At 42.8% G+C, this 13,862-nt stretch overlaps 1 protein-coding gene across 1 annotated transcript in view; it reads right to left on the bottom strand.

Annotated features, from left to right (window-relative positions):
- Positions 1 to 13,862, bottom strand: part of LOC311100450 (formin-like protein 1) — a gene marked incomplete at both ends in the record, with an annotated part of 65,331 nt that overhangs the window by 3,550 nt on the left and 47,919 nt on the right. Inside the window, 10 exons of the mRNA XM_084141372.1 lie at positions 81 to 315; positions 711 to 913; positions 1,236 to 1,360; positions 1,517 to 1,744; positions 6,695 to 6,947; positions 7,063 to 7,164; positions 7,372 to 7,521; positions 9,450 to 9,560; positions 9,769 to 9,843; positions 13,272 to 13,365. Coding sequence (XP_083997498.1) covers positions 81 to 315; positions 711 to 913; positions 1,236 to 1,360; positions 1,517 to 1,744; positions 6,695 to 6,947; positions 7,063 to 7,164; positions 7,372 to 7,521; positions 9,450 to 9,560; positions 9,769 to 9,843; positions 13,272 to 13,365 — 1,576 coding nt within the window. The remainder of the gene's footprint in view (positions 1 to 80; positions 316 to 710; positions 914 to 1,235; positions 1,361 to 1,516; positions 1,745 to 6,694; positions 6,948 to 7,062; positions 7,165 to 7,371; positions 7,522 to 9,449; positions 9,561 to 9,768; positions 9,844 to 13,271; positions 13,366 to 13,862) is intronic.

Here is a 13,862-nt window from a genome sequence, read left to right as displayed (position 1 = left end):
CGCATCCAACTAGATGATAAAACATTGAAACAATCTTGAAATAACATTGAAATAACATTGTTTTCAGTATTTCTACTGACCGGCTGGATGAGCTGGATGCTCTCTGGGAAGTTGCCCATGAAGGTGAGCATACTGATGCGCTGGGGCAGGCGTGGGATCTTGCCAAAGCGTACCATGAAGCGGTCCTCCTCAGGGAGCTCATCCAGGGGCCTCCCTTCTCGCTCGTAGTTCTGGATGAGCTTGACTTCATACTCTGAGGGGATGAAACGCTCCAGCAGCTCCAGGAAGTCCAGGCTCAGAGCTTCCTGGTTATACCTGTAGGGAGGGGCAAGAGGAAGTGGATAGGGCAAGGATTATGTACAACTACTACTTCATACAGACACTCTGTTCATACTCTTAGATTATTGTAAGATGACAATAGAAGTGATTTATGAGTGTAGCGAGCCTTCACACATTTCACATTGGTTCTACGTTTATCAGTTACTATCACATGCTTAGTAAAACCAAACTAACTATATATTCCTCTCTCTGGCTGTGCATAGTCACAATACAAAAAGTTATACATTTTACATTTTGGTCATCCAGCCGCTCTCATCAAGAGCAACTTACAGTCAGTGCATTCAACTATATATAGTAGTACTACTTCTAGTCTTACGCACAAATTACATGTAGTATTATTTTCTTATAACAACTTGATAACAGACACATACGTCTCTATAGAAGTACAAATGTCTGAGGTGGCCATGCCTCCCTTGCGCAGGGTGATGGCGAGGTTCTTGGCTCTGTTCGGCTCCAGTAGGGACACTTTGCTGGGGGTCTTCTGGGCCACCTTTGCTCTCAGGGTCCTCATGTCAGCCGGGGCCATCTGGGCCTTGGTCTTAAACTGCTCCTCAAAGGCATCCATGTTTAGCTCCTAGGACATGGAGGGGAGAGGTAGATGACTCATGCAGGAGCTGTTGGTAATGTCCAAACTGTACGATTTACAGTTAAACAGGTCGTTGATTCGGCAGGAAATGTTGTCATATGACGGGAAACAGATCAGATAGAGGGAGAAATACAAAGGATTTCAGGATGAGAGAAGAAAGAGAAAAGAGAGAGCGGCTGAGACAGAGAAAGAGGGATGGAAAGATTGGAAGGAGAAGAAAGAGAAACAGCAGTCATACAGATGAGGACAGATTGAGATGGACAAGAATACAGATTGTAAGCAGATAGCTAGTAGACTACTGTGGTCTCACCCCCAACACGTGCTCATCATCCAGCTCATTGAAGACAGTTCCAGACACCTGGTTGGGTTTAAGGACCTGCCAGTTGAGTGAAGGCATACGGAACTTAGTCTGAATGGGCTTCTTGTTTCTGTTACCTGTCCAGAAGAGGAACACATTCTTTAACAGCACTTTTCATTGTGTAAAACCATTTCTAATGGCCAGTCCTTGTTAGTGGGGACCAATTAACTGAGAGTTTTGTCATTAGAACCACGACTGACAGAACTATCTTGACCTATCGTGTGTTAGTTTACCAGTGTGTCCATCAGGCATACCCCCAAATGGTGGGGGCATACCACCCCCTGGAGGAGGTGGGGGCGGAGGAGGTGGTGCAGTCGAGCCTGTAGGGGGAGGAGTAGGAGGTGGAGGAGGAGGGGCTTGTGCTGTGGCCTCTGTTGCACCAGGTAATGGAGGAGCAGGGGGAAAGGGCGGGACTACAGATGTGGGAGGGGCCACAGGGCCATCAACAGTCGTGATTTGTTCTGTGGATGCAGGGAAAATGAAACAATGTTAATTATTTATGATGAATTTGATTCCCTAAACCAAACCAAATTAATATTTAAAGAATTTATTTCCAAAACACAATATCTACAAATGTTTCACATTTGTGTTTTTCATCAGAAATTATTGCTTATGGGTACCTTCATGTCTGTTTAAAATAACGATTTTTTATTCATAGATTTGAGATGTGTATGAAAATGTGTTTTTTTGCTAAACGCTATATATCCATTGTTTATCTGGAATGTTCGTATCCTGTATATTTGACTGTGATATGTGGTTGTCTAACCTAGCCATCTTAAAGGCCGAGTGCAGTCAAAAACATAATTTCCTGTGTTTTATATACAAAATAATGGAAACACTTGAGTAAATGAGAGATACAAAGTATATTGAAAGTAGGTGCTTCTACACAGGTGTAGTTCCTGATTTAATTAAGCAATTAACATCCCATCATACTTAGGGTCATGTCTAAACATACTGGGCAGGCCATTAATTTGGCTACCATGGCTCTGCCCCCATAGGACGACAATGCCCCCATACACAGGGCACGAGTGGTCACTGAATGGTTTGATAAGCATGAAAACGATGTACACCATATGCCATGGCCGTCTCAGTCACCAGATCTCAGCCCAATAGAACACTTATAGAACACTTCTGGGAGATTCTGGAGCAGCGCCTGAGACAGCATTTTCCACCACCATCAACAAAACACCAAATGACGGAATTTCTCGTGGAAGAATGGTGTCACATCCCTCCAATAGAGTTCCAGACGCTTGTAGAATCTATGCAAAGGTGCATTGAAGCTGTTCTGGCCCAACACCCTATTAAGAAACTTTATGTTGGTGTTTCCTTTATTTTATTTAGTCAGTTACCTGTATATTCCATACTATGAGGTCGGAATAATACTGTGAAATTGTGAAAATTATAATAATGCCCTTTTAGAGTAAGAGCTGTTTGAAAGGACGACTGTTTTGGAGGGATGGAGTTTTGGCCTGCCTGGTGACATAAATTACAGTGCCTTCAGAAAGCATTCACACCCCTTGACTTTTTCCACATTTTGTTGTGTTACAGCCTGAATTTAAAATGTATTAAATTCCGATTTTTTTGTCACTGGCCTACACACAATACCCTTTAATGTCAAAGTGGAATTATGTTTTTAGACATTTCTACAAATTAATTTAAAAAATGAAACCCCTTTGTTACAATACAAAAAGCAGTCATTGAGTATCCCTTTGAGCATGGTGAAGTTATTTATTACACTTTGGATGATGTATACATACATCCAGTCACTACAAAGATACAGGCATCCTTCCTAACTCAGTTGCCGGAGAGGAAGGAAACATCTCAGGGATTTTCACCATGAGGCCAATAGTGACTTTAAAACAGCTACAGAGTTTAAAGGCTGTGATAGGAGAAAACTGAGGATGGATCAACAACATTGTAGTTACTCCACAATACTAACCTAATTGACAGAGTGAAAAGAAGGAAGCCTGCACAGAATAAAAAATATTCCAAAATATGCATCCTGTTTGCAACAAGGCACTAAAGTAGGCATAAAATATGGCAAAGCAACTAACTTTTTGTCCTGAATACAAAGTGTTACAGTACATTTGGTGCAAATCCAATACAACAGTACCACTCCATATTTTCAAGCATAGTGGTGGCTGCATTGTGTTATGGGTATGCTTTTAATTGTTAAGGACTGGGGAGTTTTTCAGGATAAAAAATCAATAAATGGAATGGAGCTAAGCACAGAAAAAATCCTAGAGGAAAACCTGGTTCAGTCTGCTTTCCACCCGACACTGGGAAATGAATTCACCTTTCAGAAGGACAATAACCTTGTCAGGCGTGCGGTAGGTGAAATGGTGGAATCAAACGCAGGACTCAGAACGATATTCCCAAAGGCTTGTATTATTGGCCAAACCAAGGCAAATGGAACCTTTGCCCGGAGGCAACAATTACGCACGAAGGCGAAAAGAAACTGCGCACAAACAGGTGCGACAAAATAGCAACCGCGCACAAACAGGTGCGACAAAAATAGTAACCACGCACAAACAGGTGCGGAAATACTCCAGTAATAATGGAGAGAAGCTCAACCGAGCAATACACACAACTGACGGAAAATCAATTACACACAACACTAGACAAACACAACGAGAAACTTATAGGACACTAATTACGCCAAAACAGAAACAGGTGTGAAAACAAACAGACCAAAGCAAACGAACAAGAAACAAACAGCGGTGGCAGCTAGAATTCCGGAGACGACGAACGCCGAAACCTGCCCGAACAAGGGAGAGAGGCAGCCTCGGCCGAAACCGTGACAAACCTAAAACACAAGACCATAGCTACACTGGAGTTGCTTACCAAGAAGACAGTGAATGTTCCTGAATGGTTGAGTTGCAGTTTTGACTTAAATCTACTTGGAAATCTAAGAATAAATGGGCAAATGTTGCACAATCCAGGTGTGGAAAACTATTAGAAACGTATCCAGAAAGACTCACAGCTGTGCTTATACAAAGTATTGACTCAGGGGTGTGAATACTTATATTAATGAGATATTTCTGTATTTAATTTGCAATAAATTTGCAAACATTTCTAAAAACATGTTTTCACTTTGTCATTATGGGGTTTTGTGTGTAGATGGGTGAGAAAAAAATAAATAATTTAATCAATTTTGAAATCAGGCTGTAACACAATTTTTTTTGGAATAAGTCAAGAGGTATGAATACTTTTTGAAGGAACTGTAGTTAATAGACCAATAAGAAAGAGAGTTCCAAACCTCTCGGTCAATAATAGCTCGTTTTCAGTTTTCCCCTCCCCACTTTACTCCCAGACAGTCCTAGCTAAATTCTTGCTTGAGAAATTGCTATTTTTGTTTAAGTTTGACCATTTGAATTGCAAACAATCAAAATAAGGTACTAAATTGTCACCAAGAAAATATTTGACATTGAGATAAAAACGGCTGCAGTGGACCTTTAAGTTGCTCTGGATCAGATATTCTGCTAAATGACTAAAATGTAAAATGTAAATGTTTTACATACAGATCTCATATTACTGTATTTAAATATTTTTAAACAAGTAATTAACAAAATGTATGTCACAAATGTATCATTTGTACAGTTATTTACTATAAATCTACTTATTTGTTACATTTGACTGTGAAGAACCTAGCAGTACTACTTATTTCTCTGAGAGTGGGGTAGATACATAGCATTTTGCAAAAAAAAACATGATAATTTGTCTCTCTGAAAAGAAACCAGTGATAGATTTTAAACAAATACATGTCTGTCATTGAACAACCCCATGCCATGACTACAGTCGTGGTCAAAAGTTTTGAGAATGGTATTGGTCTTCACAAAGTTTGCTGATTCAGTGTTTTTAGATATTTTTGTCAGATGTTACTATGGTATACTGAAGTATAATTACAAGCATTCCATAAGTGTCAAAGGCTTTTATTGACAATTACATTAAGTTTATGCAAAGAGTCAATATTTGCAGTGTTGACCCTTCTTTTTCAAGACCTCTGCAATCCGCCCTGGCATGCTGTCAATTAACTTCTGGGCCACATCCTGACTGATGGCAGCCCATTCTTGCATAATCAATGCTTGGAGTTTGTCAGAATTTTTGGGTTTTTGTTTGTCCACCCGCCTCTTGAGGATTGACCACAAGTTCTCAATGGGATTAAGGTCTGGGGAGTTTCCTGGCCATGGACCCAAAATTTCGATGTTTTGTTCCCCGAGCCACTTAGTTATCACTTTTTCCTTATGGCAAGGTGCTCCATTATGCTGGAAAAGGCATTGTTCGTCACCAAACTGTTCTTGGATGGTTGGGAGAAGTTGCTCTTGGAGGATGTGTTGGTACCATTCTTTATTCATGGCTGTGTTCTTAGGCAAAATTGTGAGTGAGCCCACTCCCTTGGCTGAGAAGCAACCCCACACATGAATGGTCTCAGGATGCTTTACTGTTGGCATGACACAGGACTGATGGTAGCGCTCACCTTGTCTTCTCCGGACAAGCTTTTTTCCGGATGCCCCAAACAATCGGAAAGGGCCACCTTTTGCAGAATATCAGTCTGTCCCTGATGTTTTTCCTGGAGAGAAGTGGCTTCCTTGCTGCCCTTATTGACACCAGGCTATCCTCCAAAAGTCTTCGCCTCACTGTGCGTGCAGATGCACTCACACCTGCCTGCTGCCATTTCTGAGCAAGCTCTGCACTGGTGGTGCCCCGATCCCACAGCTGAATCAACTTTAGGAGACGGTCCTGGCACTTGCTGGACTTTATTGGGCGCCCTGAAGCCTTCTTGACAACAATTGAACCTCTCTCCTTGAAGTTCTTGATGATCCGATAAATGGTTGATTTAGGTGCAATCTTACTAGCAGCAATATCCTTGCCTGTGAAGCCCTTTTTGTGCAAAGCAATGATGACGGCACGTGTTTCCTTGCAGGTAACCATGGTTAACAGAGGAAGTTATGTTTCAAGCACCACCCTCCTTTTAAAGCTTCCAGTCTGTTATTGTAACTCAATCAGCATGACAGAGTGATCACTGACATGATGTCAGCTGGTCCTTTTGTGGCAGGGCTGAAATGCAGTGGAAATGTTTTGGGGGGATTAAGTTCATTTTCATAGCAAAGAGGGACTTTGCAATTAATTGCAATTCATCTGATCACTCTTCATAACATTCTGGAGTATATACAAATTGCCATCATAAAAACTGAGGCAGCAGACTTTGTGAAAATTTATATTTGTGTCATTCTCAAAACCTTTGACCATGACTGTAGATAGTGAAAAAACACACCAATCTCTTTCATAATTTCTTTAAACAATAAAAGCTAATTTACCAACATTTCAGAAAATGGATATATAGCGTTTTGCAGTGAAACTCTTGATTTCTGACATGGTTTCTGAGCCCATGTGTGTGGCTCGTAGCTCACCTGTTTCTGCAGGGACGGAAACAGGAGGGATGACAGGGACCACATGGAGGTCCAGGTGTCCCGAGGACGTGCGCTCCATTCGAATCAGCCCCTGGCACACAAGCCCCTGAACTTTCTCCTCCAGCTCCGCTAAGGCCTGGGCCGAACGATCTCTTTCCCTCGCCCGCTCTCTTTCCCTCTCTCGTTCTATCTCTCTCTCTATCTCCCGCTGTTGTAGAATGGTCACCTGGGCACAGGACTCACGCAGACTCACCTGTTACACAGACAAACATGTCCATGTGTTAGCCCTCTGAGCTATAGCCTAGACATTAGCTCGGGATCTAACGCAAGTCTTCTTTGTCAATGTAATGGACTATAGTTAGGCATACCTTTAGGAGCTCCACCTCTTTGGTGGTCTGGATGAGTTGTTTCTCCAGCTCTGACACTTTCTCCAACGCCTCCCTCTCACTCTCTTCCAGTCTGCTGCTTATCTATAACACACACACATGTACACACATATATATAGTCGTACAGACACATGTAGAAACACACAGCACACCACATACATCTACTTATTCTAAATCTTCAAAAAAAATTTGCACAAGCAAAGCGTCAAGTTCACCCAGGTGCAACACATCAGAATAAAGTTTACATAGAGGGTGTGTGTTCTTTTATGTACACAAAGGACATATGGTCACCTGTGCATTGTGCTCCTGCAGCTCCTCCATGTGTTCCAACAGGGCATTCTTGGTCTCTGCATCCTCCAGCAGAGCACCCACATCAAACACGTTGTCCAGGTAGGCCTGGATCTGCACCAGCAGCCGGTCACTCTCCGTGAACTTTAACCTCTGTACATGACAGAGGGACACATACACACATACAGTGCATTTGGAAAGTATTCAGACCCCTTCACTTTTTCCGAATTTTGTTACGTTACAGTCTTATTCTAAAATTGATTAAATTGTTTTTTTCCCCTCATCAATCTACACACAATACCCCATAATGACAAAGCAAAAACTGGTTTTTAGAAATGTTAGCAAGTTTATTAAAAATATATATCACATTTACATAAGTATTCAGACCCTTTACTCAGTAGTTTGTTGACACACCTTTGGCAGTGATTACAGCCTCGACTCTTCTTGGATATGATGCTACAAGCTTGGCACACCTGTATTTGGGGAGTTTCTCCCATTCTTCTCTGCAGATCCTCTCAAGCTCTGTCAGGTTGGATGGGGAGCGTCGCTGCACAGCTATTTAGGTGTCTCCAAAAATGTATGATCGGGTTCAAGTCCGGACTCTGGCTGGGCAGCTCAAGAACATTCAGAGACTTGTCCCGAAGACACTCCTGCGTTGTCTTGGCTGTGTGCTTAGGGTCGTTGTCCTGTTGGAAGGTGAACCTTTGCCCCAGTCTGAGGTCCTGAGCACTCAGGAGCAGTTTTTCATCAAGGATCTCTCTGTACTTTGCTCCGTTCATCTTTCCCTTGATCCTGAGTAGTTTCCAAGTCCCTGCCGGCGAAAAACATCCCCACAGCATGATGCTGCCACCACCATGCTTCACCTTAGGGATGGTGCCAGGTTTCCTCCAGACATGACTCTTGGCATTCAGGCCACATTTTTCAATCTTGGTTTCATCAGACCAGAAAATCTTGTTTCTCATGGTCTGAGAGTCCTTTAGGTGCCTTTTGGTAAACTCCAAGCGGGCTGTCATGTGCCTTACTGAGGAGTGTCTTCCGTCTGGCCACTCTACCATAAAGGCCTGATTGGTGGAGTGCTGCAGAGATGGTTGTCCTTCTGGAAGGTTCTTCCATCTCCACAGAGGAACTCTGGAGCTCTGTCAGAGTGAATATTGGGTTCTTGGTCACCTCCCTGACCAAGGCCCTTCTCCCCCGATTGCTCAGTTTGGCCGGGCGGCCAGCTCTAGGAAGAGCCTTGGTGGTTCCAAAATTCTTCCATTTAAGAATGATGGAGGCCACTGTGTTCTTGGGGACCTTCAATGCTGCAGAAATCTTTTGGTACCCTTCCCCAGATCTGTGCCTCAACACCATCCTGTCTCGGAGCTCTATGGACAATTCCTTTGACCTCATGGATTGGTTTTTGCTCTGACATGCACTGTTAACTGTGGGACCTTATATAGACAGGTGTGTGCTTTTCCAAATAATGTCCAATCAATTGAATTTACCACAGGTGGACTCTAATCAAGTTGTAGAAACATCTCAAGGATGATAAATGGAAACAGGATGCACCTGAGCTCAATTTCGAGTCTCATTGCAAAGGGTCTGAATACTTATGTAAGTAACGTATTTACGTTTTTTTATTTGTAATACATTTGCAAACATTTCTAAAAAGCTGTTTATGCTTTGTCATTATGGGGTATTGTGTGTAGATTGATGAGGATTTTTATTTATTTAATCAATTTTAGAATAAGGCTGTAACGTAACAAAATGTGGAAAAATTGAAGGGGTCAGAATAATTTCTGAATGCACTGTATACATAGACAAACTACTGTTCTATTTAATTATGTGCCCAAACATGCATAATTGATTTACCTTCAAATTAAGTCTCCTATGACAACAAAAACATACACAATGGAATTATGAGTCCTTAGGTTTTTGGTAATGATAAGGAAAGACAGTTGTAGTAATGTAATATCATAAGGTATTATAAGTAGTATTCTTTAAAAAACTGGGGGTATACAGTATTTTGATATTTTCTGAAAATATCTGACCACGTGTCAGTGGTTAGGGGCAACTTCTCTCTGTGATTCTGGCTCACTCACCTCTAGATAGTCATCCAGGCCATGGTGGGTAAACTCATACTGCAGATGGACCCTAAAGTTCATGTTCTCCACTGAGTGGACCATGATGTTGATGAACTGCATGCACGCCACCTGGTGGACATAAACAGTAGGAGACGGCATGGTACACCGTGGGAAAACTATGGTCACGTAACTTCAATGGTTTACATCAATGGAATCAAGTTGACATCTACTATAACTTGCTTATCAAGTCTGAGCATTATCTCTTCTGTGCATAGAAGGAGATGGACCTAATGAACACCTAATGAACACGAATTGTGCAATTTGGAGCCAGACTCACCATAAAGTCAATGTTGCTTTCTTCATTGCAGAAATACTCCATGAGTTTCTCAAAGCGGCTCTTCTCTCCACATACCTTATGAACGACATAGATGGAAGGGGAAAAGGTTTTCGACTGGGCACATCATTCTGCACTGCCACACCACAAATATGCACAGGGGGGCAGGGTATCCTTAAATACAGCCACCTGTTCCCCATGCAGTTTATCTTGCTATGCCTTTCTCTCTCTCTTCCACTCTCTCTCTACCCCTAGGCTATCCGAAATGACTTCTATAATGGAAGTTAGCTGACTTTAATAATGGAACCTATAATATGAACATTACTCATACATACAAAAGTGGGTTCAGAACACTCTGCACGCTAGGAGTAAGTAGTGTGTTTGAAACTGAAATATATCAGTTAGACTACTCTATTGTGTGATATCCATTAGCTGCACCCTTTGAACATGTGTGATTTGTCTTTAAGGATTAACGTCACCCCGCCCACTCACGTCCACTAAATAATACAGGCCTGCACTTCAACCTGCCAGCCTGTACCCCAACAACGCTCACGCTCTGCCACTGTGGGTAACAGGAGCAAGCCTGGCACTATGCCTTCCCGCCTTCAGTACTACACTCCTTCACTCCTCTACAATGTGCTATCTATCATCTCTCGCTCTCTCTCCCTCCATTAGTCTCTCACCCACACAGTCTCTCTGCGCTGTACCAAAACAAGTACCACTCACTGTGCCGCTTTTGATGCCAGCTCTGTAACTGATAATAGGATACTACTCTAAGGTATTGCTTAAACAATGTGCGTGATTGGATATGAGAAGGCGAGAGCTCTGGATACTGCAATTATTGATGACTTTTATCGAGCTGATTTGAGAGTGTTGAAAAACTCAATCCCTCTTTAAATATTTCACAACTTTGTGTGCATTGTTTAACCGATGCCTATCTCTGAGTGTCATATTATTGGGCTTTAAAAAGACGGACTGTAAGTAACCAACACTGATATATCGTGTTCTGATACTTCCTCAAGCCACCAGACATACGTCATAGGAAACGAGTGAACGTGAGACATTTTGATAGAGAGTTATCTGCTCTGGTCAATGTCCATGTAATTATCCGCTCTAGGGAGAGGTTTCCCATAACTACTGGTCTAGGATCAGCTTCACTCATCATTCCTAGTTATACCAATCAGGACTTCAAAGACAAAACTGACCACAGAGCAGTGCTTAGGGGCCACTATCCATAAATACCACAGGTTGCAGACCTACAGTGGGGAAAAAAAGTATTTAGTCAGCCACCAATTGTGCATGTTCTCCCACTTAAAAAGATGAGAGAAGCCTGTAATATTCATCATAGGTACACGTCAACTATGACAGACAAATTGAGGAAAAAAAATCCAGAAAATCACATTGTAGGATTTTTTATGAATTTATTTGCAAATGATGGTGGAAAATAAGTATTTGGTCACCTACAAACAGGCAAGATTTCTGGCTCTCACAGACCTATAACTTCTTCTTTAAGAGGCTCCTCTGTCCTCCACTCGTTACATGTATTAATGGCACCTGTTTGAACTTGTTATCAGTATAAAATACACATGTCCACAACCTCAAACAGTCACACTCCAAACTCCACTATGGCCAAGACCAAAGAGCTGTCAAAGGACACCAGAAACAAAATTGTAGACCTGCACCAGGCTGGGAAGACTGAATCTGCAATAGGTAAGCAGCTTGGTTTGAAGAAATCAACTGTGGGAGCAATTATTAGGAAATGGAAGACATACAAGACCACTGATAATCTCCCTCGATCTGGGGCTCCACGCAAGATCTCACCCCGTGGGGTCAAAATGATCACAAGAACGGTGAGCAAAAATCCCAGAACCACACGGGGGGACATAGTGAATGACCTGCAGAGAGCTGGGACCAAAGTAACAAAGCCTACCATCAGTAACACACTACGCCGCCAGGGACTCAAATCCTGCAGTGCGAGACGTGTCCCTCTGCTTAAGCCAGTACATGTCCAGGCCCGTCTGAAGTTTGCTAGAGTGCATTTGGATGATCCAGAAGAGGATTGGGAGAATGTCATATGGTCAGATGAAACCAAAATAGAACTTTTTGGTAAAAACCCAACTCATCGTGTTTGGAGGACAAAGAATGCTGAGTTGCATCCAAAGAACACCATACCTCCTGTGAAGCATGGGGGTGGAAAAATCATGCTTTGGGGCTGTTTTTCTGCAAAGGGACCAGGACGACTGATCCGTGTAAAGGAAAGAATGAATGGGGCCATGTATCGTGAGATTTTGAGTGAAAACCTCCTTCCATCAGCAAGGGCATTGAAGATGAAACGTGGCTGGGTCTTTCAGCATGACAATGATCCCAAACACACCGCCCGGGCAATGAAGGAGTGGCTTCGTAAGAAGCATTTCAAGGTCCTGGAGTGGCCTAGCCAGTCTCCAGATCTCAATCCCATAGAAAATCTTTGGAGGGGGTTGAAAGTCCGTGTTGCCCAGCGACAGCCCCAAAACATCACTGCTCTAGAGGAGATCTGCATGGAGGAATGGGCCAAAATACCAGCAACAGTGTGTGAAAACCTTGTGAAGACTTACAGAAAATGTTTGACCTGTGTCATTGCCAACAAAGGGTATATAACAAAAGTATTGAGAAACTTTTGTTATTGACCAAATACTTATTTTCCACCATAATTTGCAAATAAATTCATTAAAAATCCTACAATGTGATTTTCTGGATTTGTTTTTCTCATTTTGTCTGTCATAGTTGACGTGTACCTATTATGAAAATTACAGGCCTCTCTCATCTTTTTAAGTGGGAGAACTTGCACAATTGGTGGCTGACTAAATACTTTTTTCCCCCACTGTAGCTTCCCTGACCTTGCCCATTTCTAATAATTCCCAGGTCTACATCCAGGTCTACATCGCAATCTCTGGGTAGCCCTATCCATGGGGGTATTTTTCTGTTGGAAACAGTTGCTCCCTTGACAGACAGTGGTGAGAGGTCCACGGAAAGGTTCAACTGTCACGACGCCAACAAATGTTACAAATGTTTTTGCCCCCACCCCCTCCCGCCCCTTCCATACTTTGTGTCTGCTTATAGGAGACAACTGCCCCGACAGCTGCCATGGGGTTCGGTGTGTGAAGGGGGTGGTGGGGTTCCCCATCTCTTCCCAAGTAACAAAAGGAACGAGAGGTATGCCAACCTGAGCCTACTGTGGCACCCCCATGCCATGTATCTCAAACTGAGACAGGATGTCTTTGGATGGGGGTTGATTGTGCCGTGTTCACACTGCTAGTGTGAGTCATCAAGGAAAGCATGCAGACGACTGATGGCCACATTCTAACTTTTTTTTAGATCTCTGCATGTAACTCATGTAAGCTTTGCGTAAATTGAGCACTGATGGGAGCATCTATGACATGTAATATGATATTGAGAGACTTCAGAAGGATGTAGGGCTTGACAGGACTTGTTGGCGAAGAGACTGTCGTCATGGATACCCCTCTAACCTCTTTAAAGTTGTCGAAGGCAGAGAGGATGATGTCATGACCCCCCTTCACTAGACACACGGCAGCCAGCAGCTCCAGCACCAGGGCCTTGGTCCTGAGGGGTAAAAGTGTACATTATAATACCCTCATACACAGACAAACACGCGCGCACACACACACACACATTTGTTTTACTATCCTTGTGGGGGCCAAACAATTGGTTCCCATTCAAAATCCTATTTTACCTAACCCTTAACCTAACCTTAACCCCTAACCCTAACCCTAACTCCTAACTCTAAACCTAAACCGTAATTCTAACCCTAACCCTTATTGTAAACCTAACCCTAAACCTAACCCCTAAGCCTGTCACGATCGCTGACAGATGAAGCGGACCAAGGCGCAGCGTGATAAGCGTACATTCTTTACTTGTGTACACACACGAACCAAAACAATAAACCAAACGATACGTGAAGTCCTACGAGCTACAGCTGTCTCTGATTGGGAACCACCCTGGCCAACATAGATACAAACGATCTAGAACGAAAAACATAGAAAACTAAACAATGAAAATCCACACCCTGGCTCAACATTTAAGAGTCCCCAGAGCCAGGG

The sequence above is a fragment of the Coregonus lavaretus genome, assembly GCF_964263955.1.
Source record: "Coregonus lavaretus genome assembly, chromosome: 25".
In the NCBI taxonomy this organism is placed as follows: domain Eukaryota; kingdom Metazoa; phylum Chordata; class Actinopteri; order Salmoniformes; family Salmonidae; genus Coregonus; species Coregonus lavaretus.
The sequence above is the reverse complement of the archived record's forward strand: the minus strand, read 5'-3'. Positions and strand labels throughout refer to the sequence as shown.